We start from the raw sequence: 27,138 nt of genomic DNA, 5'->3' as shown, positions 1-27,138 counted from the left end.
CAAGAGAATTGAGCGAATGAGTTAATACATTAGGACAAAATTAAAGGTTGGGTCAGTTTATTTTTGGAGTTATCAAAAGCTCTCACCTTCGCTCTTGAGGAGGACGAGGTGGATGAGTAGGGAGGATGGGGGAGGGAAAGCATCACGAATAAAGCATGACAATGAGCTAAAGTGTTGTAGGTTAGTGAGAACAATAGTCGTGCTAACCGCTAATGGGCCACATGCGTATGCCGTACGCATTACATAGCGTAAAAATATTTTCGGCCATGCATATGCGCCTTGAATAAAAAATAACCATCAACCTCCCTCCATTTCTCCTCCTTCTCCTCCTCCTCCTCCTCCTCCTCCTGTCGACGACGACGGTGTTCGATTCGACTCATGTTTCTGTCGTGACTAAATTTCATAATGGTTCCTCTTATCCGACGACCTCTCTTCTACCCTCCCTCTTCACACCCTTCAACCAACCAGCCCCTTTTACACCTCCCACTCTTTCTCACACATCCACGAGATTGGCACGTGTTGCATTTCCTATCGCGAGTACTGATATATGTACATAAATAAGTGTGTTGTGTTATATATCTTTTAAATTTGTTTATTCTTTTGTTTTTTTTTACGCACTTTATTTAAAGAAAACAAAAAAAAAGGAAAAAGAACGAGCATACCATATTTTAACTTATTTTTGTAGCAAACATTAAATTAATCAGTGCTGTTGATAGACGTATGTACATACATATGTGCATGATATATAATAAAAAGCCTTCGACATATTCAAGGTCTGCAGGGCATCGAAACACCAAGCACCATTTCCAACTCACTCGAGTAACGATGTAGGTTAGGTTCCCAGCGGTATATGTCGCAAAAATCAACATTCTCGCGAAGCCGGAGTTCGCAAAAAGTATAGAACCGGTTTGCCTCGTAAATGGCACATGAGCGTGTGAACGAGAGATAAAAAGAGAAATAAACTAAGAAAACAAAAGAGAGAGAGAAAGAGAGAGATGCCTAGAAACCAAGTAGTTGGATAAATATTTTTGTCGTTGTCATGTATTTTTTGTAATAGCATCTTTGTTTTTTTCTTCCGTAAGGAAAAAAGAAAAAGAAAACAAATAAAAAAAAACGAATGGTAAATAGATAAAAAGTGCTCGTAATATTATCTCACAGTAGTATTGGTTATTATTACACGAAAAGATACGCTTTTATCGCGTGTATTATAATCGGTATCCTTCGGAAAGTATTCGTCGGTGGCGCTGACATCGGCCAGATAATACATTTTAAAATAGAGTCGTTGAAATTACAACAAAAAGAAAAGAAATAAAAAAGACAAGATTCTTGAGCAAAGCTGAAAACGATACTGCAGGACGTCGTCATCACGTTAACCGATATAATAATCGCACAATCGTGCACGTTTCGTCGTAATCGTACCGCGTTGTCTACGCTTTTCGCATAATATTACACGGCGAGTAAACGCGACTGCCGCGCTCGCGCGCACGTGACGTCACTTTCTGCGTCGGCAACGTTGGCGGTAACGTCGGCGGAAACGTAATTTTTGCAAAGAAACACGCGGTACCCGATGGTCGCCGCGTAATGGCTGCTTGCTTGACCAAGGTCAACGTTCTCTTCGTCAATCGGACGAAATTTGTCACGCGCGTCGAAGGGAATTCGTAGTATTGTGTTCTTGTATCCAAGTTTGTATTTATTCGAATACCAAATGAATTCAACATTATTTTGTTTTATAATGATCATTCTTTTAAAAATACCTATACAAAGTTACGAAGCTACGATTCTGCCAAATTGACAAAAAAAAAAAAGATAAAAAGTTGTTCATTCGAAGATGTAGTAAATGATCGTTTTCTTTCTGTTTAATTTTTTACATAACGACATCCCGCACGCGTCCCTGTAGCGTAACGCTGATGTCAGCGGTACTCGGTGTCGCGCCAGTCAACAACAACGCGACGATGAAGGAATTCCTTCTGTTATAAACGAAGAAAGTGGGAACGAAACGAAGCGCCGAGGGCCGCCGACTATGCCCGATCGAGACGACGGTGCGAAGGGACGTGAAGGGGTGCGAAGGGACGTGAAGGGGTGCGAAGGGACGTGAAGAGGCGCGACGCGACGCGACGCGACGCCGTCTTCTCGCGAGACCACGGCAACGCTGCGCAACGTTCCTCTCTTTTCTAGGTTCAAGGGTACGGAACGGAGATCTTTCGTCCTCTTCTTCTTCTTCTTCGTTTTCCTACAATCTATCTATGTGTATATGTGGAGAGAAAACAATCGGGGGAGTCCGAGGAACGTTGGGGTGCCGAGTCAGTCCGCTTTTATCCAACGGGAAACTTCTCGAACGTGCTTGCACTTACGTGCATTCCTCCATTTCTTTTTTGTTTCCTTTCGTTTAAAAGAAAATGTAAGGAATAACGCGGGAAATATAATTTCTAAAAATTATCGTTGTTTTCGATTCATTAAAATTTGTTAATAATCGATAGCAACGGTACACCTTTGCATGTATGTAAAATATTAGGGATTTCTTAAAAGTAATCCATTGAAAAGAAGATTTAAATAGCATGATATGTAATTATTTGAACGACGACGTACATATGTATATCTACACTCTGCATACTTGATCTAGTTACGTTTGGCAAAAGAATGGAGTCCGTCAAATGAAATATGACATAGGATTATGTTAAATTGAAATTGAACAGTAGAAGATTACAGTAGTCTTCATGATGTAACGCATAGAATATTTCTATGGAAAGAGGCAATGCGGAGGAAAATGCAAAAATGTACGTGGAACCCTAGGTAAATCGATTCCTTTGTTCGCGAGTCTTACGTTATACATTGCGCATTCATAGTATAACATCTGCTTAATCGTACAATAGTCCCAGGAAAGAGAGAAAGAGAGGTAAATGCGTTCTGTTGGATCCTTTATTGCGTCTCAAAGAGCACAGAGTTTGGAACTGAAAAGAAGGGGTCCCCTGAAATCTTGAAGACGGTAGACAACATCTGTCCCTTTTCCGCACTCGCATAGAGAAAAGAGAGGGCTCACGCGTGACCCTTCCCCCTTTTTTTTTTTCTCAAAGGAACCCAAAAAGTGGGCTTTCATTGTGATCGACGAAGTAAAACAGGAAGCGCGATGACTGACATCTGCTTTACGTCACGTACTATTTCTTAAGAAGGAAGCCTAAAAGACTGCGCCATGACAAAATTATTTTTAAACACTATCATCTCCAAAGAAAGAGAAAAAAACTTAAATGAGATTTTTTTTCTAATTAAAACAAATCTATTTATAGTTTTAAACTAATTTAGAAAATAATTATGTCATTCAGTGATCGATCGTTCAATCAATCAGTCAATCAATCAATTAATTATCAAGTATAATAAACTGGTTAAGGTATTTAAAAATGACGTCGATAGAAAATTGTTTTCTAGCGTAATATTTAAAGTTAAATCGTTATTTTGTTATAATTTAGAATAGATAATCTTTATTTGTTAATAATAATAAAATGTTCTTTATAATAATAAAAATATTCGATGATACCCCTTTAGATTGTGAATTAACAAAAGTATATCGTCAGCCTCTTTAGCTCAGTGGCAGAGCACTGGTCTCGTAAACCAGGGGTCGTGAGTTCAAACCTCACAGGAGGCAAAAATGTTTTTTTTCTTATTTTATTTGATACGTTGAAAAAATACGATACAAGAATAATAATAGTCTTTCGAAATATTTTTTCTGAATTTTCTTCCATTGAGTATATTTGAGAGATGTCTTTTTTAGTAAAAGAATATTCTTCATACGTAAATTTGCGAAAGATATTTTGTTTTTTGTGTCGAAGAACGATTAAATCGAATATAACGGGATAATATTAAATAAATAAATAAAATATTTTTCCGACGGTATTATATTAACAAAAAAGGAAAGAGAATATATAGAAATATAGGAATAATTAAAAAGAAGTCTTTCTTGAACGTACAGCAATTTCAAATTCTGTGCGCGCGTTGGAATCTACAAATGCGAGCCACGTAACGCGAACCCGTGCGTTCTCGATATTCAAGAGTTACACCCGCCAGCAGTGCTGATGGGATGGTGGTGTGTTGGTAGTGGCTAAGAAATGCTGAAAAGGCTCCAGAGCGAATAGTTTGGAATTTTCAAACATCTCCCTGAGAGCTAAGTTTATACTAAATTGCCAAAGATTACGTGACGTTTTGGTTGGAAGTCAAATAGACGCACGCTTATATTTTTATTTTACAAAATAACCGATGATATTTCACATACATTACACACGTTGTGTGGTGGTACTACTACGTGCCTGAGAATGAACGTTTGACAATCAATTCTCTTGAAGAAGGAAAAGATTTAACAAAAAAAAAAGAAAAAGGAAAAAAAAAGAAAAATGATAAAAAAGAAAGAAAGATATCCACGTAATTTCCCATTTGTTTGCGCTTTCCGTGAAAAGCTTACGTCGCAGCACAGTCTCGCGTTTTACACGCGCTTCTACGAGCGCACATCTACCAACACATTTGAACGCGGAGGGGTTACGTGCACACACATACACATAACAATAAAGACGCATTACGGTAGCGCGTAGTAGAAACGTGAGATGTATATTGTCGTTCTCATTCACGTCGAAGCATTCGCTGCACATTCTCTCACCGCTAGTATTCCAGTATTCCAGGCCGTGCTTGGGCGCCCTCGGAACTACGGGTTTACGTGACGAGCATCATCGTCGATGAGTCTTTTGAGAAAGGCGCCTCTCTCTCTCTCTCTTTCTCTTTCTCTCTTCCTCTCTTTTTCTCCATCTTTCTTCCACTTCGCTTCACTCCAACGACTGCTCAATTTTCTACAAAAACACTGACTTTCTATCTCTGATTCTGCCAATTCTAAAACAACAGATCCCCCTACTTTTTTTGTTAATTAAACCCTCATTAACCTCCATTTTTATTTCTTTTACCTACATTACTATACTCGTTATTTTGTTGTTAATATTTTGCCATAGTATAACATATAAATAAAAGTTCGTAAATTTGTATAAAAATCAGTTATATATATTCTTTAAAACAATGTTTTTTTTCTTAATCGTATAATTACAGGATGCGTGTAGAACTTGATAAAGAGAAGCAAAAGAACTTTTGGGACGATCCAATACATTGAATTAATATTCATCGAACTGACATATATATATATATATATATATATATGTATTAATTTATCCGCGTCAAGTTTGAAATGAAAGAAAAAAATATATAACGTAGATGAGAAGAAAATTAAATAAAAAATCACATTGATTGAACATAGGAGAGAAAAAGTTAGAGTAGCGTAAAACATTTGGAATATTTGAAATCTTTGTAGAAAGCAAGTTGTATATTCGTTCGTATCGCAAGGTAAGCGATAAAAGTGTTATCTGAAGGGGTAGGATAGTACCACCTCCTCCCTCCACTTTCTCCATCCCTCCCTTCGTCACCTCCAAGCCCCTGTGCCTTTGATGGCGCGTTAGGTTCCCGAAGTCGCTTCTAAAGTCTTCCACAGTCTGTTCCTTGAAGTCTTCGTTCTTTCCCGAGGGGAAAATTATCGGTATCAACACGCGAGGACAACGTGACTCTTTCTCGCTATCTCTCAACCGTATTTCTATCTTTTTTGCTCTTTCTTAGGAAACAACTCGATCGATACGAACGTTCTTATTCAATGTACATATGTGGATAGGTTTCATATGTATTGCATGAATATGTAAGTATGTTACTTACATATCCATATGTACGTGGATGGAATGATTAGTTTTGAGTTTAACATTAGAAACAATTTTTTGATTGTCGCTAAAACTAATTTTTATTTTTTATTTGGCGGCATAGGCCCAAAACTTATCAACCCCCCTTCGTACTTGCTTATTTATTGACTCGTGTATATATACTTAGTTATTCATTTATAAATCTAAAAATTCTTCGGGTTACTTTTTGAAAATAGAAAAGATACGGACTTACGTGTATGTGTTAAATATTTAACACATTGTTTATAGTTAAATATTATGTAATATTTGTAGTATTTATGCAAGTATAAATGATACACATATACATATATATGTATATAGAGAAGTATTTAAATACTAAACGTTTTTGTGAATCACTTATAGCAAAAGAATTGTTTTCAACTGGCACAATAAGATAAGAAGCTACGAAATGTGCTTCGTGTTTGCGATTATCGTATTCTTGATAACGCCTTATCTATACTTATGTATAAATGTAAACGTTATATTTATACATATGTGTGTGGCGTATCAATTCTATCACATTCATAAAAATATTACGAAGAGACTAAACGTCTGTTTCCTAAATCAACGATGTATGAATAACAATGGAAAAATTTGCAAAGATAAACGAATCAAGAAAGAAATACAGAAAGAAAATGAAAACATTTTTACTGAATACGTTAAAAATAATAAGAAGAATAAATGTCGCTCGATCGTTACGAGATGACATAAATATTTATCGCTTGGGAGCAAAAGTTACGATTTCGCGAACGAAATATTCCCTGGCCTCTGTCACCCGATTAAGTTAAGCTGATAAAATATGTACGACCGAACGAACGAACGGATGGACGGACGCGGGAATATACGGTCTCTATGTGTATATCCACCATATCGAGCTAGTACGTGCGATATTCTATCAGCTGCATTGGCAAATAATTTTTCCGCTTATGTTTGCAGCTGTCAAAGATAGCATTGAGCACAAATTAAGGTTGGGCGACTTTCTGAAATTACGGGTTGGGTTTTTGCAAATTCCGGGGGCAGATCCTTCGGATATTCCGATTATCTTAACACAATGATTGGAATGTTCATATAGCAAGAAACAAATTAATACGATATCTTAGTTATTCGTCAAATTCATACTATATTGTTGTCATTCCTAGCAAGATTTTCATTAATTTGTTTCGTGGCCATTTTCTTGAATTTGACGCTAGTCTTCAGTCAATTTGCGTTCCATAGTCTCAAGGTCAAAATGTAAAACCATGCAGAAATTCATCTATGATAAGCAAGTATTAGTGCTGAAAATTGATACCAAATGAAATGTAACAAGTATACAATGTTTAATTTGTTTTAACGCTCCACCGAATAAACTGTTACTGCTGCTGCTCGAAGAAAACATTCCCCGAGAATTTAAATTCAATAGAATGGAATTTTATCGAAAAAACAGTAACGACTTTTTTAAATCCCATTACCCGACATATGCTACGGAAATATGAATGACGAAAAATATCCGACCGGTTCTCGATATTTTCCATTGTATTTCGGATTAATAAATGTACTCAAAACCGGGATTAGAAACGAACGCTATAATTAGAGATATATGCAGTTATTTGCGCGATACCGTTGAAGGTAATTTTAATTGCTTATTTTCTTTTAGCAATCGAACAAAAGAATGACAAAAGAAATGATGTTAAAACAGAATACAATATTTGAAACGTAAGAATGCGTACGCTGAATGAATGTACATTCACGTATGTTAATATACGTGTAAAACTGTGTACAGGGAATGTTTCATTTTACAACCTAAGCTCTTTTCCATTTTTCCTATTTATAATTATTCCAATTCTTATAATCGTTCGCTTCTTATTGAGAAGGAAGGAACAAATCGAAATGACAACAGGTTCGTAGGGCCTCGTTCAGAAGGTGGAACAGAGTAAGCAATATGGCGGCGTATGCAAAAGAATATGCGCCTTAAAAGTGCACGAGAAATCACGATGATGATGATGATGACGATGATTTGCCGTCTACGAGAGACGGTGCAGCAGTAGTAGAAGAAGAAGTTGACCTTGAATCGGTGTCCTTGGTGTTCGATGGTGGAAGAAGAAGAGAATAAGAAGAAAATGATTCGGCGAATAACATCGCAAAGATAGTCAGTCAGTTTTTTGAGAAATTGATCGCTTTCGAATGAAACTATCTTAAGATTACTTTTTGAAGTCCAATTCCTAACGTTCCTTTCCGTTCAACTTTTTATCGATATACGAGATAAGAAATGGTAGGAGAAATGAAAAAAAATTAGGTTAAAAATAGACATTTATTACAAGCGATTAGCTGTCGTATCTTTTTCTCTCTTTCTCTCTCATCTATACGTAGATATCCTCTGGTAGAAGAAAAATAAAATAATTGACCAACGTCGCAAATAAGTGCTCGATCAACGGCAGACGGGCAGACAGACAGACAGACAGACCGGTACCTTTGTTTTGTTACGCAGAAAGAGGAAGAAAGAGAGAAAAAAAAGAGAGAGAAAGAGAGAGAGAGAGAGAGAGAGAGAGAGAGAGAGAGAAAACTCATCTAACAAATAAGAAATTACGGCATAGGAAGAATACATAATCGCGTCACGTTTTCATTATCCCATTCCTAACACGTGACTGCAAATACTTGTTTGTACTCGTAACTCACGATGCGTTCGGTCTAACGTAAATGTATGCACCGATCGTACCACGTGCTGAGGAAAAAGAAACAACAAAAAATCTACATAAACAAGTATATTCGCGTTAGGTAGGAACTATTTTCGGACTATTCAATATATAATTTCAAATACGATTATTATTCTTTTTTAACTCGCGATACCTAGACTACTTATGATTTCTTCATAATCCTTCGAACATCAATAATTATTTAAATTGATGCGTGCACCGACGTTCGAAGATTTGTAATATTCAAGATATTGTTCGATGATCGATTTGCCCGAAAAATAATGCCAAATTCAAATGATATGCGTGGTATTTGTAATAAAAAAAGAGAGAGAAAGAGAGAAGGAAAAAAAAACGATAAAACATTTCACTGTCTTTGAGAGGATTAGTCATCGCTACTAACCCACATTTATGATAGACCGCTTTTATAACGCTTCCTTGAGTAAAGGCACCCATCTGTTGAGGCACCTGACTCGATTCACCTGCCGCAGGTACGTCGTTACGTACGCGGTCTGCCCGTGCCCGGCCGTCTGCTCCGGCTGCTTTCGTCAGGTGCTTCTTCCTTTAATGTCGCCCACTAAAGAACAAAGAAATCTACTTGCTTCGACGTCTTACCTAGAAAACTATAATACTAGAAAATGTTTTTATTTCTTTACTACTTTCCTCTAGGAATGTCATAATGAGTCATTTGTTTAATTCATTTCCAATCTTTTTGACTAAAGATTGCAATATTACTAGGATATAGTAAATATAAGGCAATGCTTTTATACAAAAAATACCTCTTTTTTAATTATTAATAATAATTAATTAGAGAAAAAAATAGGTACAATTAAAAGTTGCATATCCTGTAAAAAGCATAGAAATAAAAAATAGACATATAACAAGAATATATTTTGATAAACCGCATTATTATTTTCTACGATCAAATGTCGATGAAACAAGGAGACGACTTGGAACGTTCTTCGAACGTGTCTGCTGGATGATCGCTAAAGCCACATACACACAGCAGACACACACATTCTTGTTGTGTGCGCAGGAAAAATGTGGCTACGATGTTGCGCGAAAAAGGAGACCAACCAACCAACCGACCGACCGACCGACCGACCGACCGACCGAACGAACGACGAACGGGCGAGCGAGCGAGCAAGCGAGAATGGACAACGTCGTTGTGCGCGGATGAACGAAACGAGAGTGAGAGAAAAAGATAGAACGAGGGACATAAAAACGTACGAGGGTGGAGGAGGTCCACTCGATCGACGGGAGTACGAGGGAAGAAGGGGGGCTGGGACCGTGAGCGAAGGGGAGGAACCGGTTGCTGCGCGACCGACGGGCAACCGAGTCGAGCCTAGGAGTGGGTTGTACAATGGTTCGGCAAGAGGAGTGAAGAGAGCGGCAAGGGGGTGGGAGCAGTCGGGCGAGCGTCGAACCAACGGCTACGCGCAAGCGACCGATGTCACTGCGCGTTGTCGTCGTCGTCGTCGTCGCGAACGTTGCATCGTTGTGCGAATGGTGGTTGCGCTCGGTGCGGGGCCAGAGGCGGAGACTGGTCGCGGCACGTTGCATGCTTCTGCCCCGTCCCCGCTTACTTTGAGAAGAGTTCCTCGCTTTGGAGACTCGATAGATGACGTCACGTTAGTCACGAGAAAAGGTGGAAGGGCGGGAGAGAATGAGAAAGAAAGGAAGAGAGAGAGAGAGAGAGAGAGTGAAAGAAAGAAAGGAAGGGCATGTTGGAGCGGTGAAGAAGGAAAGAGCGACGAAGCGTGAAAGGAGGAGGGTTTTGCAGAGCGCACCAGCAAACGAAGCCTAACCGAACTCTATGCAAGATGTTGTTGCATGTGAAACGAACAAGCTGCCTTCCTTCAACGTTCTACCTCTTCTTCTCCCTTTCTATCCTTATCTTTTTCTTTAAAACTATATGCCGTTTCCTTCCTTCCCTTCCCTTTCCTTTCCCTCGCGTCTGTTTACAAACACCCGTAAACTCGGTCGAATTTATGACACATACCATAGAGTTGTCCGTTCCGCGTCGCGTGAATAAAAGAAAAAGGAGAAAAGAGGATTGAAAGAGAACGTTGTTGCTGTCTGTCATCGTTTTCTTTCGAATCGATCCCTGAAAAATGCAACACAGCTCAGGCAGACAGGCGCAGGCAAGGCCTGTCTGCTATTACTTTCGTTTTCTCCTAGCGTTTAACGACGCCATCTTGTATAATGGCGACGGGATTCTTTCCGACCATACCTCTTTCTTTCTCTTGCTGAGAGAATCTTTAAATGAATAATTCGAATATACATACAATAAGTGTCGTACATCATTATACTTATTAGATTTATCTTTGAAAACTATTGGTATAGTATGTTTAGGATGAAGACAATTTAGAAATAAATACATTAGTAGTGAAAACAAAGAAGGAACAACTATTAAACATGAAAATATCAGGTAGTTCCTCCGTTTCAGCATGTTAAATTTTAAGTAACGGACATTTTCTGTACATTATCTTCGTTTTTGTTTAATTCACTTATTATAAATAATTCTTTCAAGTGTCAAACTAAGTAAAAATGTAATAAAGTTATACGAATGTATTTATTTCTAAATTGTCTTCATCTTAAACATACTATACCAATAATTTTTAAGCAAAAATCTAGTAAGTGTAACGTTATACAATTTTAAGTAACAGTCACTGTATGTAAGTTTGGTTTGAACGTCACATACTTAAGAAACAGATCGAATGTGTAATAAGATAGAAAGAAAGAATCCTGTAGAAGCGAATAAGACGATGTAGTAGTGAATGTCTTTTTCGCTTGTGTCTCGTCGCTTCGTGGTTGTCCTCGATGTGTCGTTGCATTGTCACGCCGTGACATCGCAGAGCGCATAACGTAACGTATAACGTATTTACGTATGTATGGATATATATATATATATATAGACTGCGTACATATGTATGTAATACGTCGTACGATATCGTGTGCCATTGTCGCTCGCCATTGTCGGGCGCCATTGTAGCTGCAAGCGCGTCGCGTATGATCGGACAACGCATCGCGTTTGTAGCCGTGACTGCTTACGGAGATCGACCGTCGTATGTGACGTCATCGTATTATACTTGCTAGTAGGTTGCCTACCGAATTAGGTCGACGTTGTACTCAAGCCTCGTTGTTCCTTGTGTACTTGACTACTTACTTTACATTTCCCTAAATTCCCAAGAGCTACGACATTGCTCTTTCGTTGATCTAAAAAATATGTTAAATAAAAAGAAAAGAGTATGTACGTTTTATTTGACTCTCCATAGCCATCGCTTTCGCAACGAATCAACGAATACAGCAACAAGAATAGGAGAAGAAAGAAAGAAAGAAAGATTTGCAGATAAGAAAGTAAAGAATAATCGAACGGAAAGGAAGGAAATATCCTTGGTGTCTCTGGTGTTTGTCAACGATACGAGGCCAAGGACAAGAGCAAAGGGTTGATACTCCAAACGGAAATCTCATTAGCAACAGTTATATCTAACGATCCGACTTTGCGTTAATGTTGGAAAAGAACGATAGAAATGGATAGATGGGATTGTATAGAAAGAGGGAGCGGGAGAGGAAGAAGGAGAAGGGGGAAGGAAGAGACGTTGGGATGGTATTCGCTTGATAGGTACAAGAACCTCGGCGGGAATAACCTAACGCAACCCCCAGGTCAATATCGCGTCGAGATCCTTGAAGCAGCAACGACGTTTTCGACGGTGATAGTAGCTTGAGTCGTCGCGGTTCTACCAGAAGGTTAGTAGTGAACGACCGGATTGATTTTCTCCGGCCGGCTTGCACCGTGACGTGACGGAACGGTATTATCTCTCCCTCTACCCGCCACACCCTCTTATTCCCCTTCCACCGCTACGCGCAACATACGAAGTCGCCCGAAGCGCTTTTCCATGAGAACCGAACGACGCGCGAACGCGCAAGGGTCTTCTCTCTGCTGATGCGTCTCCTTCGCCATCATCTTCTCCCTTTCCCTCTCCCTCTCCCTCACCCTCTCTCTTTCTCCCTATCCATCCTTCTTCTACTCTCGTCTACTACACACTACGACGCTTGTGGTTTCGTCATCACTTGGAACCACGGTTGAGGGAGAAAACTAAAGGGAGAGAGAGTAGTAGCTTCTTCAGATCGATACTGTCGACTGAATCACAGCATTACATATTATATATATATCTATATCTATTCTTCTCCCTCGCTCTCTTGGTAGATAGATAGAAATAAATGGAAAAACTCAACAGACAAAGTTCGATTTTAACGGAAATCGTTGGCGAATTATATTCTATAGACAAGGATGACTCGAGACCTATGAACGACGCAATCCAGAAGCTTCGTACTATCGGGAGCGTGCAAAGAGAAAGAAGGAGAGAGAGAAAGAGAGAGTTGGATCGGCAACATCGCTCGTACTTTTGTTGCGACGTTGTCACGTTCTCGCGCCGGTGACGTCACGAGACGCACTAAGAATCATGCGAGTACGTAAGGACAGCCGGCGGCTTGCTCGAGTGATTCGACGACTCGCCTCAGCTACTCGCGTATACGTAAACATTGAAGCTCGACTTATGCTTGTACAAAAAAAAAACGAAAGAAAGAAAGAGAGAAATAAAAATCATTACGACAACGCTCTTTTTTTTTGAGTAGTGTAAACTGATTAAAATCTCCATTATCTGTGTTATCTTTCCTTTTTGTTTTTTTTCTCTTTTTTTATTTAGAAATATTTTACTTTTCTTTTCACTTTAATCTCTCTTATCGTGCTCCTTATCTTTCTATTACGTCAGACGCCGATAACTCGATGTTTTTGTTTCTGCATAAGGTTTCTTCTTGTGCAATGGAATTTAAATTTGTATATTATGTTTTTTCTTTGATATTTTCTGTTAAAATATTATTACGAGGAATAGAATGCGGAATGAAATTGATTTTTTCTTTTGTTCCCTCTTCTTTCTTCTTGTTAGATCGATTAAAGTAGACAAACTGTTCAAAGAGTTGTTCATTTTAGTCGTCGTCTGGCGGTTAGTCTCGACGAGGCGGAAGGAAGTCATTCCGTGAGATGCATTTGCATTGATTAAAAAAAAAAAAGCAAAAAAGGTCGACCCTATCAGTTACCCCTATGCGAAATGTAGTGACCCAGTGACACGCAATGAGAAACGTGCTATATACATGCACCACACACACACACGTATAGCGCCTGCTGCAGGAGTAACTTGCTCTACGATACGAAACACGATTCGGCAACTAACAATTCTACTCTTCACGTTTAACCTGCAACACTAAAATTCATTGATAGAAAAATGAGTATACATATGTGCATGTATATTTTAACATTTCATAATATTAGTTTCCAATATTTCCCAAAGATGACGGAGTAAGAATGTTACTTTTTGATACGATGCAGACGTTACGTGACAGGTTCATGGACGCGTTTGGAAAGACAAATAGAAAGGAATAGCAAGCTCTGTATTTAAAAGAAAAAAAAGAAGTAACAACGAGGAGAATTTTCCAACATGTGGGCTAGCTTCCAAGTCGTTCTCTTTCCCTTCCTCTATCGATAGAAAAAATAAAAAACAGTGGAATAATGTTGAAAAGTTGATTTGGCCGGCTCCTCTGGTGGTGTTGGTTGGATTCCTCTTCTCCCATCTAACCAAATCTCTCGCACGTGCTCGAGTTATCCAGAGGTCAAACCAAAATTATCGATCGATTCTACGCGAATATGTGTATGTGCGTTTACATACATATATACGCGTGTTTACGACTCGGAACGATTTCGACGTTGATTCAGCCTTCGGCCTCTCATTTATCTCGAAGACTCCTATCGAGTATCCGATGATAAGCGCCTCATGCAATTAAGTTCTACGCTTCTCTTGCCACCTTGGAGATAACCGTGAAAATAGACTATGCAAGAAAATGATGGACGTGTAACGCTCCTTAGAGATCTCTCTCTCTCTTTTTTTAACCGTTTGATGTCAGTATCAAATAGAGCGATCAAGCTCTTCAGATTTCATGTCGGAGAAACCTACTGCATTTGACCGTTTTGGACGACTGACGGTGCATTAGAAGGATTATGCCTGACACATTTTAATACAAAAATTGATGATAATTTCGGCAAGATTTTTTCAAGGAACCCTGGGACTTAAACGGTTAATCGTGATCTTTGTTTGAAGCAATTCTATATTATGATACATCGCGTGCAAGTATGCACTAAATACGTGTCTACGCACACGTACAAATGTTTTGTTCCGTATGCAAGAAATGAGAGGATAAAAACACCCGTCGACGTCGAACGATCCTTCGTTTATTTACGTCGTCACGAAACGAGTAAGAAAAAGGGGTGGCAGAGGATGTCGAGAGGAGGTGGTAAAGGTGGAGCAGGAGGAGGAGGAGGGTCAGGGGGGGGGACAGGAAAAGAGGCGTTCGAGAGGGATATTATCGGCCTCTTTTTCCTCCTCCTCCTCCTCCTTTTGCCCTTTTTCTTTTTCTTTTTCTTCTCTTCGATCCTAAGCAGCACAGCTGCCAGCAAAGTTCTCTTCCTTACGCGCGATACCGTATCGCTGAACCAGAGAAAAAGGAGAGAGAAAGAGAGAACCAGCACTACCAGCGCCAGCAACAGGAACAACAGCCTTCGACTGAGGAACTTTCATATTGCTAACTCGTTCTACGACTATGATGTCACATAGAGAGTGATGTCATTCTAAACGAACCGATGACGGATGAATTTCATGGAATATTCCTTTCGGAGAGTATTTATATTCGTACTTGAAAAAAAAAAACAACAAACACACGCGCGCAGTCGATTTATATATGCACATTCGCGATAATTACACGTGAAGTTGCATAATTTCGAGAATTCTTAATCCACCAGGTTTGTAATACGACGATGATGTTGATAATAATAATAATAACACTAAGCTCGCAAATGCATTCTATCATAACGGAGTCTCAATCTTCATTGATCGCTATCTTAAGCTATTCTTATCTAATTGTAAGAAGAAAAAGCAAACAAACGATCATTCTACAAAACTCGTCGATATAATGATGATATTAATTTACATTGTTTACAACGAAGATATTAATTCGAAAGAAAAAATGAATAAAGTTTCGTTTTAGCATCTATTAATTAATTGATATTATATATTTGTTATAAATCTAAAGGATAAATGGAGCAAAGAGTCTTGGGCGTAAAAGAAGAAGCAATAACAGATAGATTCCATGAGGTTTTCTCGAGTGCGTAAAAGAGATTTCTCTTTATTTTTCGTAAAGAAGTCTGGGAAGGTAGAGCGCATGCGCAAGAGTATGTCTTTCTCTCTCGTGCGCATCTTTTCGTATCCCGGTCGTGCGGTGCCGGCTACGTGTCAGCCTAGAGCGCTTGATGGCGCGCCTGCGCTGCTTGCGATTATGACGTCACGGAATGTGACGCCACAGCGCTCGATTGGTGGAGCGCGTCGTACTCTCGCGTCGTCGTCGTCGTCGTTGTTGCCGTCGTTGTGGACCGGTCCGACGAGGTGGGTCGCGCTGGTTAAGCGCGAACGTTTCGCGAGTTTAACGAGAGGTGGAGAGGAACGGCGAAAAGAATCGGTAGCGCGAGTCGAGCTGATTCTCTCGTATGGTTGCGTCGGGTGAGCGAAAGAAGGAAAGAAGAAGGGTTGGTAGGGATATGACTAGTGTAGCGGTGGTGGGGAAAGACAGAGCGTGCGCAGCGTAGAAAAGCGTCGGTGGCATGTAGGTAGGGGGATGCAGGGAGCGAGGATTGTCCGGAGGAAGCGACACCCGTAGCTCCGCTTTACCACCGCATTCTCGAGCGTTCGTCTTCGCTCGTCTCGTCGCATATTAGCAGCGACGACGGAACAGTGCCAGTAACAGAAGCGTACCACCAGGCAACGTAGCAATTGACGGACGATCGCGGTTTACGCGCACGTACTCGTCGCGCGCGCGCGCGATATCTCGCTTTTACATTGTTTTTTTTTTCTCTCCTACGCGTATCGAGTGTCAGTTTATTGCAGTTTGTTAGAGATCAAAATATTCGCATCTCTTATTTACGATAGTCGCCATTTATTTCGGCGGTTAGTGTTGGTGAAAAACTTTTCTTCGTTGCTTGCGTCCAATAGTCGACTCGCCGCCACGGTTAGTGATCCACGCTCGAAAGGAGAAAAGAAAAGAAAGACCGTTTAAAGCGGGAGGGGAGGAAAGAGATCGAAGTGACGTTTCCGTGGGAGTTCCTTCTCCACAGAGGTGGAATCCTTTCGCGAGTGCGTAGTGCGCGCGTAAAGAGGTTTCTTAGTTTGCTGATCCTCCGTTCGAACGGGTCATGCTCTAGAAACGCTTCTCTCTGGCTTACTACCTATCAACGTGCGTTCAAACGCTAGACTGTAGTTAACGAAGACTGAAAAAACCAAGAGGATTCCTATTCCAAGAGTAAAATACGATAAATCTAAAGGGGAAGAGTGAAAGGGAAAGCGGAAAGTGGATGTGAGTTGTGATAGCAGTAGAGGAGTGGAGAGGAGAGGAGAGGAGTGTCTGGTTGGTTGGTTGGTTGGCTGGCTGAGTGGCTGGCTGGCTGAAGTTTATCGATATCTTGAAGATCGACGAATCGTCAAAATGATGGGAAAGAGAACGCAGTGCTATTTGTGCGATTTACCCAGAATGCCCTGGGCAATGATCATGGACTTTTCCGAGCCGGTATGTCGTGGTTGCGTGAATTATGAGGGAGCGGATAGGATAGATCTAGTATTGGAGTCTGCCAAGCAATTGAAGAAGGCGCACGGATTTCAAGATGCCAGGCCGTCCGCTTCGAAGGCTTACAGGTCGGCTGGTCACACGGAACACAATGGTGGCCCGAGTTTGGACGTTCTACCGATTCAGAACGCCGGTCAAACTCACTCGAGGCACCACAACATAACAAGTTATTCGCAGTTACATCACAGGAACTCTATTACGGAATTTAATTCGGGCACAACGAGGCAACAAATATCGCGACAACACGAGGACAATCATGATCTTGGTAACGGATTGAGAGGCAACAATGTGAGACTTTCGAACGCCCACCTTGCTGCTGTGGCGCATCACGTGAGCCTCGGTCACAACAGAGGAATGACTCAGTTGAAACGCGGCATATCTGCTATCGACGAGGAGGAACACAATGATAAAAGACTTTCTATGGAGGATCAGCATCCGGTGAGACCTCCTCTCACGAGAGGCGATTCCTTGCCTGCCGTCAGCCTGGCTGTTAGCTACGTTCACGATAGAAATAAAGAGAAACACCCTGTCAGGGCGCCGAGTTTCGAAACCGCGACCACGTTCAAGGCCAACGGTGAGTCCCTGTCAATGTCCTCGCGCCACCCTCCTATCTTTTAATTTCCCTCACGATTTACCCAACTTCCTACGTCACTCTTGTTGCGAACGTTAAGACCAACTTTTCCTTCCTCTTTCTAAGTTTCCAACGTTCTAATGATACACACACACGCACATACACTCCAAATCTAAACGTACGATTCCAATTTTAGATTCTTACGATAAGTATAATAACGTACCTAAGCCATCTGCTACGGGAGTAAAGGAATTATGCATTTATGCACGTAGAACCATGCGCGCTATTAGATTCTTTCTTTCTCCTATTCGTGCTTTCAATTCTTCCTTTAGTTTCCGTTCTCCCTTCCTCCGTTTTGTGCAAGTTCTCCTGATCGCGTACATATGCGGCAGTCGTCCAAACGCGTATAAAAGAGACAGCGTACGTTGAGCACGTGATAGGACGACCGTAAGAGATACACCGAGTATATTCTCCTTCTCTTTCTCTTTCTCTTTCTCCGTCTCGTTTCGCGTTGTGTGACGTCCGACAGGGTGACGTCACGGTGTATATTTAGAACCAATGAATGAGAACGCTGTAGCTCGATATACAAATCTTTTTGGCCACGAAATCTACGCTTCGATTGCGTGAACGGAACGAAACTTCCAACCTCGATATATATACATATGTATGCGTGTTTATCCATACATATGTTTATAAATGTCGAATAACATTTTATCACTCTACAACTTTATCAATTGGTAATCGTTGGATACATGTTAGGATTTCGAGATTATTCTTGTCTCTTCCTCTCTTCTTGGTTTATTACGTTTGGTAGGAGTATCCAAATATTTCTGTTAATTTGAATGTTTTTTTTTTTTTTTTTTTTTTTTTTTACCAAAATCTTTAAAGTTGTTTTTAACCTTTTACGTTGTTCGTACGTGCGAAAACGTTAATCATTTTCTTATTATCGAAAATGATTACAATTGTCATAAATGATGTAATTATTAGGGAAAGAGAAAGATGTTGTAAACAGACTCCCGAAAGAAAAATATTTCGTGTTGGGGATGATCGAAAATACATTGGACGACAATGTACGCGCAGTTGTAGTGGTATCGTGCGAGGACGCGCCAGAAAACCGGTCCACGTCTTTTTTTCTCTCTCTCTCTCTCTCTTTCTCTCTCTTTTTCTCGTATACCCTGATGTTTTACCGGGCGTCTCTCTCCTGTGCCGGGATAACTGTAATGCGGCCTCCTTTTCTTGCGCTCGTTTCGTAGTGCGTCCACCGTACTCGAAACTAACCGACTATAACCGAACAAAGCTGAACGTGTGGTTATAGTAAGCACGCAGGGAGTCCCACTCATTGACGAAAAGTACCGAAAACGGTGCTTCCCTTTCTTTCCCCTGGACCCAAAATTCAAACGACCTTGCTTCTTTTCTTTAGCTTTTTTTTTTAGTAATTTCTATTCAATTCGATTTCAACAATAGAAATTCTCGTGGCTTTCAAAACATGCTTTCTGGGAAATGAATCGGGGATAAATTTATTTAGTTTTCTTCTTTTCCTTTTATCGGGTGTGTTTATTTGGTAGATTCTTGTTATTCGAAGAAACCGATATTCCTAATTGATCTTTTAAAGAAAAAAAAGCAGAAAAAACGTTGAATCGGGTATAAATGATTTCTTTTTGCATATTTCTCTTTTTTCATTTCGGAATTGTTGTTTTCTTTTGTATTCTCCTTCTTTTCAATCGGATGGATCGTCTTCAAGTAGGTATTTCATTCAGGTATTAGAAGATTTGAAGCGGACCATTACTTTTTTGTTTTTTTTTTCTATCCTTTGATATTTTTGTAGTTTCTATATATATGCAAAGAGAAAATATATATATATATATATAGGAGAGGAAGTGCCGTTAGATAGCTCCGACGACCTTTCTCTCTGTTAATAACTTTACAAATTTTCTCCACGTGACGATGCTACCCACGCCAGTGGTCGGAATTGACAATTCTCCGTTCCCTTCAACTTCCTTCTTTTTTTTCATCTTTTTCTGCTTCTGTTTCTGCTTCTTTTAAATATAACCGATAGATACGGCTAAGTAACTAACGGTTAATGCCATTATCAAAGATCGATAAACATTCTTATTTACAATTCGATAGCTTAATTTCTAGTTGAAATGGTATAACTTGTATTCCCACTTATATACACGCATATATTTACCTGCACGCATCATACGTATATACATTCGTAGGTCCGTAGATGAATACAACGTCGTGTATCGATTAAAATAGATCACACCAGCTGGTGAAGATCGTGATCTGGAAATAAACATGGAAACGTGAGAGTATCTTTAAGATTGAAATGATTTTCCTTTTCCCCTCTTTTAACACACGCGTATCAGTACATTGCACTGTTTAAAGTTGAATCAAACATTTATTCCGTATGTTCTTCAAATGAGATTCCATTTGTAGGTACTATCGTGAATATATATATTGTTTTATATTTTAAAATTGTTTACAATATAATATGTAAAATTTGCGTGACAATTAACTCGTTAATATTTGAAAAAAAAAAAAAAAATAATACCATTTTTCGGATCTATCGTAATTTAAAAAAAGGAAAAAAAAATAAGAGGTTGAGAGACACTTAGCGAAGTTGGCCTCTACGTCATCGTGGTTGGGACGTTGCAAGCGGTTGCGTGCGTGCGTGCATGCGTGCGTGGCAGAGGGAATAGGATCGGGGTTTGGGAGGAGAAAGGGCGGAAGATGGCTAGGTAGAGAGAGGAAAAGGGGGAACGGGGGGGAAGTCGTACGTATGTGTGTACGTCTGTTCACGTCTCACGATGGGAACGTACTTTCGAAACAAGGCCGCTACCACCGGTAATCTGTTCGTTCGAATGACTTGTACGACGACGAAGAGACGAGGAAAAGGATAAGGAGAAGAGGAGGAGAGGACGACAACGACAACGACGACGACGACGACGATGGCGACGTTGATCGCGTCGAGCGTGACTAAGCTTTCGACGCCTACGTGCGTGATGTGATATCTCTTTGGCTAAGTGTTTATATCTATGCGTGTATATATGTATGTATACACTTAACGAGATGCGCACGCGCTTTTTCCTCTTTACTTCGTTTATCTTTCCATCTCTCTCTCTCTCTCTCTCTCTCTCTCTCCCTCTCCCATTTCGTTTTCGTCTCGTAACCTCGCCTTGTTGATCTTTCGCATTTTTTTCAACTTGGCTGAATTCTTCGGCTTCCTACATAAAAAAATTTTCAAGGGAGAAAGAAAGAGAAAAAAGATGCAGAGAGAGATAGATAAACTAACACGACCCTCTTTCTTTGTCTCTCTTATAACGTCTTCGCCATTCTTCCTATCGAAGTCGTCATGGAAAAGTACTAGTCACAAGTCTTCTTGATGCTTCGCAAAGCGTTACTCTTTTTCTACATGTTTCTTTATTTTCTTGTTTTCTTCTCTTCCACCGTTCTTATAGATCCTCCCCTTCCCTTGTCCAGGATTATTTTTACGAATCCACTTATCTTCGAACGAAAGTTCCATTTTTTCATATGTTTTTGCGTACAATATTTTCAATACAGGTGTGTTTATTTTGAAATGTTCATTTAGAAAGAGAAATGTTGTTTTTTTTTTCTATGAGGCTGTTTAACGTAATTATTATTACCATTGAAGATACAAGGAATAAATTAGGGACAAGTTATTAATGCATATCTGACGACCTTACTTAACGTGTGCGGGGTTTATCAATGTGTGCGTATTTCTGAGTTTGAATATCTTACGTTAAATCGATATTATACGATCCGAAAGAGTTTTATAATCAAAGTCATGAGAAAGTGAACGTTTCACTGGCTCTCTCGCAGTAGGAATTAATTACTTTTATTAATAGCCATTGATTGATCTGCCGAGTAACGATCGATTGGAATGTTTTTATCTCATTTTTACGCAATATGTTCTTATTTGTCTGATTTTCTTTTTCTTTTTTTTTTTTCTTTTTTCCATTTGTATTTTTATTTCATAATACGAGATATCATTTTCCATCGGACGTTAGTAATCAATAAAATCCACGTAAGAAGATAGATGCCGATTAATTAACACTGTTACTTTGTGATTTATTGTTTAACAGAAATATATTTATTCTGTAAATGAAATATGTTGAATGAAATTGCAGTTGCTTACGTTGGCTCGTCTATTCCGTTGGCGCCCGCCAATGTAGCTGCAAATGGCGGAGGATCACCTCTTCGTCCTAGGACGAGTCCTCCGCCCCCACCTCCCCCGACGCAAGAAAGCGCTAACGATAATCCACAGAATAATCATCATCAGGTAAAAAGTCTAGAAATAAATATCGAATAAACTCAAAGATATCTTCATATTATTTATAAGAGAATATGTTTGATCTTATCAAAGTTGCGGTTGAATTTTGTAGGGATCGACGAACGGACCTTCACCGATGGCTGCCTTGATGTCCGTTGCCGACAATCTGACGTCTCCAGAACCCGTACCCCAGCCGCCAAACAATCCAAGTCCCACGAGCAGAAGCCCACCAACTACAGCAACTAACGTTCAACAACGTAGCGCTTCCAGAGGTTCTCAACACAGTCCTAATGGTTCAGGTAAATTTCTAAGCTAGCTCGTCAAAAGGTGGACGAGACGCGTGTTAAGTGTTATAAAAAAAAGACATTTAATAATGCGATTCGTTTCTATCTTTGTTCTATTTCGTTCCAAACAAAATTTCTGCGTTTTATGATGTCTCAAACGAAAATTATCGTCAAGTTCGTTAAAAACATTGTAACACTTAATATGATGGACCGTTCTGTATATATACGAGGATGAATCAATAAATAATTATCTGCAATGTCATGATATTATATATTATTACATTTATTACGTTGTTTTATTTTGTACTAACGATTAAAAACCTTACGATTAACAAAATATGTACAGCATTAATAACAGGAGAAAAACCGCAAATACTTATGCGTGGACATTTGACCACAGAGCCAACGGTGTAACAGAAATACCACCATTACATTGCGGATAAATATTAAGTCATCTTTGTATATTTATGTATTATACGTATTTGTGATTATCTATTTGGAGGAATAAAATGGGAATGACGAAAAGTCAATTTTCTCTCAGGATCGGGCAGAAGATCTAGCTGTTCCAGGCACGTATCTTCGACGACGGTAACGACGTCGTCCGAAGGTGCGGTGGCTCAATCAGCGGGTGCTGAGCCTGTATCAGCGCCAACCCTTAAATGCACTCTTTGTCAAGAACGTCTTGAAGACACGCACTTTGTTCAATGTCCAAGCGTTCCTCATCACAAATTTTGTTTCCCCTGCAGTCGAGACAGCATAAAGAGGCAGGGGGCTGGTTCTGAGGTAAATATTATATTCCTTTTTTTTTTCTTTTTTTCTTTTCTAGTTTTCCTTGTATTGTCATACTGTAAAAAGGAAATATTTTGATAATAACAACTATCATCACGTTGAAAAAAAATTTGTTAATTTTATTTCCTTATTTGACCATACAAGAAGACATCTTATTAAAATAAAATCTGTTCGAAATGATGACAATGAAATACATTTCACGACGTATATCCGCGCAAATCCGCGATTTGTTAAACTTTATTTCACTACGCTGGAATATAAAATAATAATAGAAAATTTGTAGGTTTACTGTCCGAGTGGAGAGAAGTGTCCGTTGGCAAATAGCCAGGTACCGTGGGCGTTTATGCAAGGAGAGATTGCAACGATTCTTGGTGAGGATACTAATGGTTCTGGACTTAAGGTCAAGAAGGAAAGGGAAACTTAAAGAAAGTACCAAGAATTTTGACCGTGGCTCCAATTTTTCGCCCTCCCATTTAATTCAATGGGTGGATGTTAATGGTGAAACCGTGAAGGTTTCACCAAATACTTTTGGTAACGGTGTTTAAACGTTGGTTAAATAATGCAAACCAACAAAAACGACTAGAGCCAAAGACGCATTGTCGATGTTGTAACGAATTGGGTTCCCATGAAAAGCAACGGTTAAAAACGTTGTTTATCAAGGAAAGTGGACGGCGATTTGGCGTTTAACTCTAATATCGTTTGTCTTCATATATATATATATATATATATGTATATGTATATAAATATACATATATATATATTTCTTTTTTTCTAACTTTTTTCTTCTGTTTTTTTTTTTTCTTCTTTAAAATACATCGATCAAAGCCAATAGGATTATTCATCTTCGGATGGATTTTTTTGTTCTGATTGATCTTTATGGAATCGCGTCTTGAGAGAGAGCTCAAGGTAAAGGAGTTTTTGGCTAATTGTGTAAGCTGGTACCGATTCTGTCTTTTTCACACTGAAAATACATACACTTACGGTAAACAAAACAATAATACATACACACACGTAATTATTGTACATGCAGAAACGTGAAACGTAGACAGACGTGTTTATATATGAAATATTATGGGGAATAAAACAGGTAGTACTATCGCGCCATTGAATTCTTTTAGTTGTTATGATTTTTCTTATATTTTTTTTTTCTTTCTATCTCTCTCTCTGTCTTTCTTCATTCGCAAACTATTTGTTTGGATGAAAAAGATTTTGTCGATTTTTTCTCTGGCGCGATGGCAAGACAGGGAGGGGGAGAAAGTAAGAAGAAGTGGAAGGAAAGAGAGAGGAGGGGGTTTTAAGAAACGAGCTAATTTTCTGCTCATCTTACATTTGTAATTTACATTGGTATTTTGGGGGGCGACAATCGCCTTCCGTTTTAATTGTCGTTTCCTGTTTTAATGCCTCTATACATTGTGCGCGTGATTAAAATGCACGCGCGAAAAATACATAAACGCGAACACTCAGAGACACTGACACATACATCCACACACGAGGATGCTCAAGTATTACGCGACTTTCTGTAGAATAAATAATTATTACAAAAAATAATTATTACAAAAATATTTTGCAAACATGTATACATGTACGAGCATACGTATATGTATTTTTTCGTTTTCATTTTGTAAACATCATCGAGTATAAAGAAAGAAAATAGAATGAGTAAAAAATATTTTCGTTGGTCCGTTTCGCGAGGGGCGGGGGAAAGAAGAAAAAATAGAATCACGCGAGCGGTTGATCAAACATTTTTACTTTTGCTCGTAATCAAAGAAGAATAGAAAATGTGAAAATACGAATTTTCGAGCCAACGCGGCGCGCGCAAGATTTCTTGTACATTATGTATATGTGTATATATATATGATTATATATATATATGATTATATATATACTACGTAATTAGAGAAGATGAAAGAAGATAAAACACACCTTCGACTAAAGGAGTACCATTCGTTCTTATGTGTACAAACAAATTTGCAATCGTTTGCATTAGTTTGCATTCGATTAATTATCCTAAATTATTTTTCTTTTCTTTTCTTTTCTTTTCTTTCTTTCTTTTTTTATCTTTACTATTTTTATTATAAATTCGTCAACCCTTTTTTTCTTTTTTTTTTTTTTTTTGTAGTATTTAATTTGACTTTCTTTTTTTTATTTGTATGTAGGAATAAAATTCGAGGAGGAGAATGTATCCGTGTCAGAGTCAGATAATGATTGCGAAAGAAAGACAGAAATAGACGAAAATCGAAGAAATCATCAAGCGTATCTCCGTTACATTTCTCAGGTGAAAAAATTATGCGGAATGAATAATTAGTGACCTTTACAATGTTCACTTTCGCCTTTAGTTGTTGTTTATCTCTATCTCGCCTAGACTTTAAGTAAAAAAAGGGGGCATTTTTGGTTTTTCATTTTGCCGATGAAAAAGAAAAGAATACGCCCGTCAAATAGGAACCATACACTCGCTAATTGTCTCTAAAGAAAAATAAAATGAAAAAAAAAAAAAAAAAAAAAAAAAAGATAATAACGACGATGTAGGAGGAAGGAGAGAAAAAGAAAAATAGAAATAAAAGTTAAAATGAAAGGGAGAAAAATTTGAAAAGGAAGAAAAAAAAAGGGGGATATAAGAAAAAATAAAGCTAAGATTATAACAATTAATAAATGGACAAAATGCAGGCTGACTTCTTCGCTTAAATACGTCGGTGGGATGGAAGAGAGGAGACGTGGGCTTGAAATTAAAAATAATCATAATTTTTTCATGATTCCCATTAGCGTGATCGTACATGCATGAGAAAAAGGAAGAAAGTAACAAATGAATTAATTAATAAATAAGAAAAGAGAAGAGACCACCGAATGTAAGAGCAGCTCCTTGTTGTTGTTGTATATAATTGTACAAACTGTGACGAGATTTAAAAGAAAAAAAAAAAAGAAGAAAGGACACGACGAACGGAGAAACGACGTTTCGACGAGAGAGAATCATTTTTTCTCTTTTTTTTGTATTATTAAATTGGCGCTGTATATTTTTAAGCGCGATTTACTCTCTCGTTTGGGATTATCGTGACTTCCGCCGAAGTGTTTGTGAGGAGGAGGAGGAGAAGCAGGGGGAGAGATAATAAGTGAGAAAAAGTGAAAGAGGGAGAAAGAAAAAGATATTATAAGTAAGAATGAGAGAAGAAGGAAAAAGTAGGTGGAATCGATGAGGATGAAGAAAATAAAAAACATTATAAATAGCAATACGCGATAATATCATCGTACACACATACGTGATATATTTCTTTTTCTTTCTTCGTTAATCTTAATACGAGTCAAAACGAGTCGATATCCTGAATGAAAGAGTGAATGAGAAAGAGAGAGAATCAAAGTAAGACAGAAAATATGCAAAGATCTTACCACGTATTGTCCGTAAAATAATACATTGTAAGTGTGATAAAAGAGTGGATTTAAAAGAAAAACGGCGAACGGATAATTCGTAAGGAGAGATGCGTAAAAGAATGATGTGTCCTTTGTACGAAAAAAAAAAACGAAAAAAAAAAAAGAAAAGTCATGTTTGTCCTTGATACGTAACACCAACCAACCAACCCCTTTTTAAATAGCCAAGATCGCAAGGATGTGTATAAATTTATACATACATATATATGTTGTTTTTTTTTTTTTTTAAATGCGAAGAAAAAAATTATTGTATCTTGGCTATATATATATGAGATCGTCGCCATTTTTTCGTATCACGTAAATTCGTTTGTGAATATTATTATTACATTAATGATTATGATAATGATGATGATCATGATGATGATAAGAATTTCAGACCGTTCAACGGTTGACTGTCGTCTTGTATCGTCGATTTTTACAAAGAAAAGAAAATAAATAAAAACAAAAAAAGAAACATGAATTTTGAAGACGACGTTATTTTCGCGTCGTTCTTTGAGCTTTCTTTTCACGATAAGACGAGTTAATATTAATCCGAATTTCGATATAAGGAAGAATTTATTAGAAATAATTTATTCACACATTTTTCTAATACTTCGATGCTCGGTACCAAGGGGATATATGGACAGTTTATTATGAAATTGTTGGT

General features: G+C 38.6%; 1 protein-coding gene and 1 non-coding gene across 5 annotated transcripts; both read left to right on the top strand.

The window, feature by feature from the left end:
- Positions 1 to 3,565: 3,565 nt before the first annotated feature.
- Positions 3,566 to 3,637, top strand: Trnat-cgu. Its single transcript has one exon. It is a non-coding gene; the product is annotated as a tRNA-Thr (tRNA).
- An 11,915-nt stretch (positions 3,638 to 15,552) lies between these two features.
- LOC106784289 (interferon regulatory factor 2-binding protein-like B) lies at positions 15,553 to 25,582 on the top strand. 4 transcript variants are annotated; one of them, XM_014743661.1, is made up of 6 exons: positions 15,553 to 17,711; positions 21,860 to 22,011; positions 22,115 to 22,301; positions 22,813 to 23,069; positions 23,359 to 23,446; positions 25,232 to 25,582. In XM_014743661.1, exons 1-6 carry the CDS (start codon positions 17,000 to 17,002, stop codon positions 25,378 to 25,380), a joined length of 1,545 nt encoding a protein of 514 aa, XP_014599147.1. In that variant the 5' UTR covers positions 15,553 to 16,999; the 3' UTR covers positions 25,381 to 25,582. The 4 variants fall into 4 exon arrangements, with proteins under 4 accessions (XP_014599147.1, XP_014599148.1, XP_014599149.1 ...); XM_014743662.1 differs by having other exon boundaries at positions 15,555 to 17,711; positions 22,828 to 23,069; XM_014743663.1 differs by having other exon boundaries at positions 15,555 to 17,711; positions 23,359 to 25,582.
- Positions 25,583 to 27,138: the final 1,556 nt, after the last annotated feature.

The sequence above is a fragment of the Polistes canadensis genome, unplaced genomic scaffold (assembly GCF_001313835.1).
Source record: "Polistes canadensis isolate GaletaPanama2010 unplaced genomic scaffold, ASM131383v1 scaffold_33, whole genome shotgun sequence".
Lineage (NCBI taxonomy): Eukaryota > Metazoa > Arthropoda > Insecta > Hymenoptera > Vespidae > Polistes > Polistes canadensis.
Note: the sequence above shows the minus strand (reverse complement) of the source record. Positions and strands in the feature narration are given on the sequence as shown.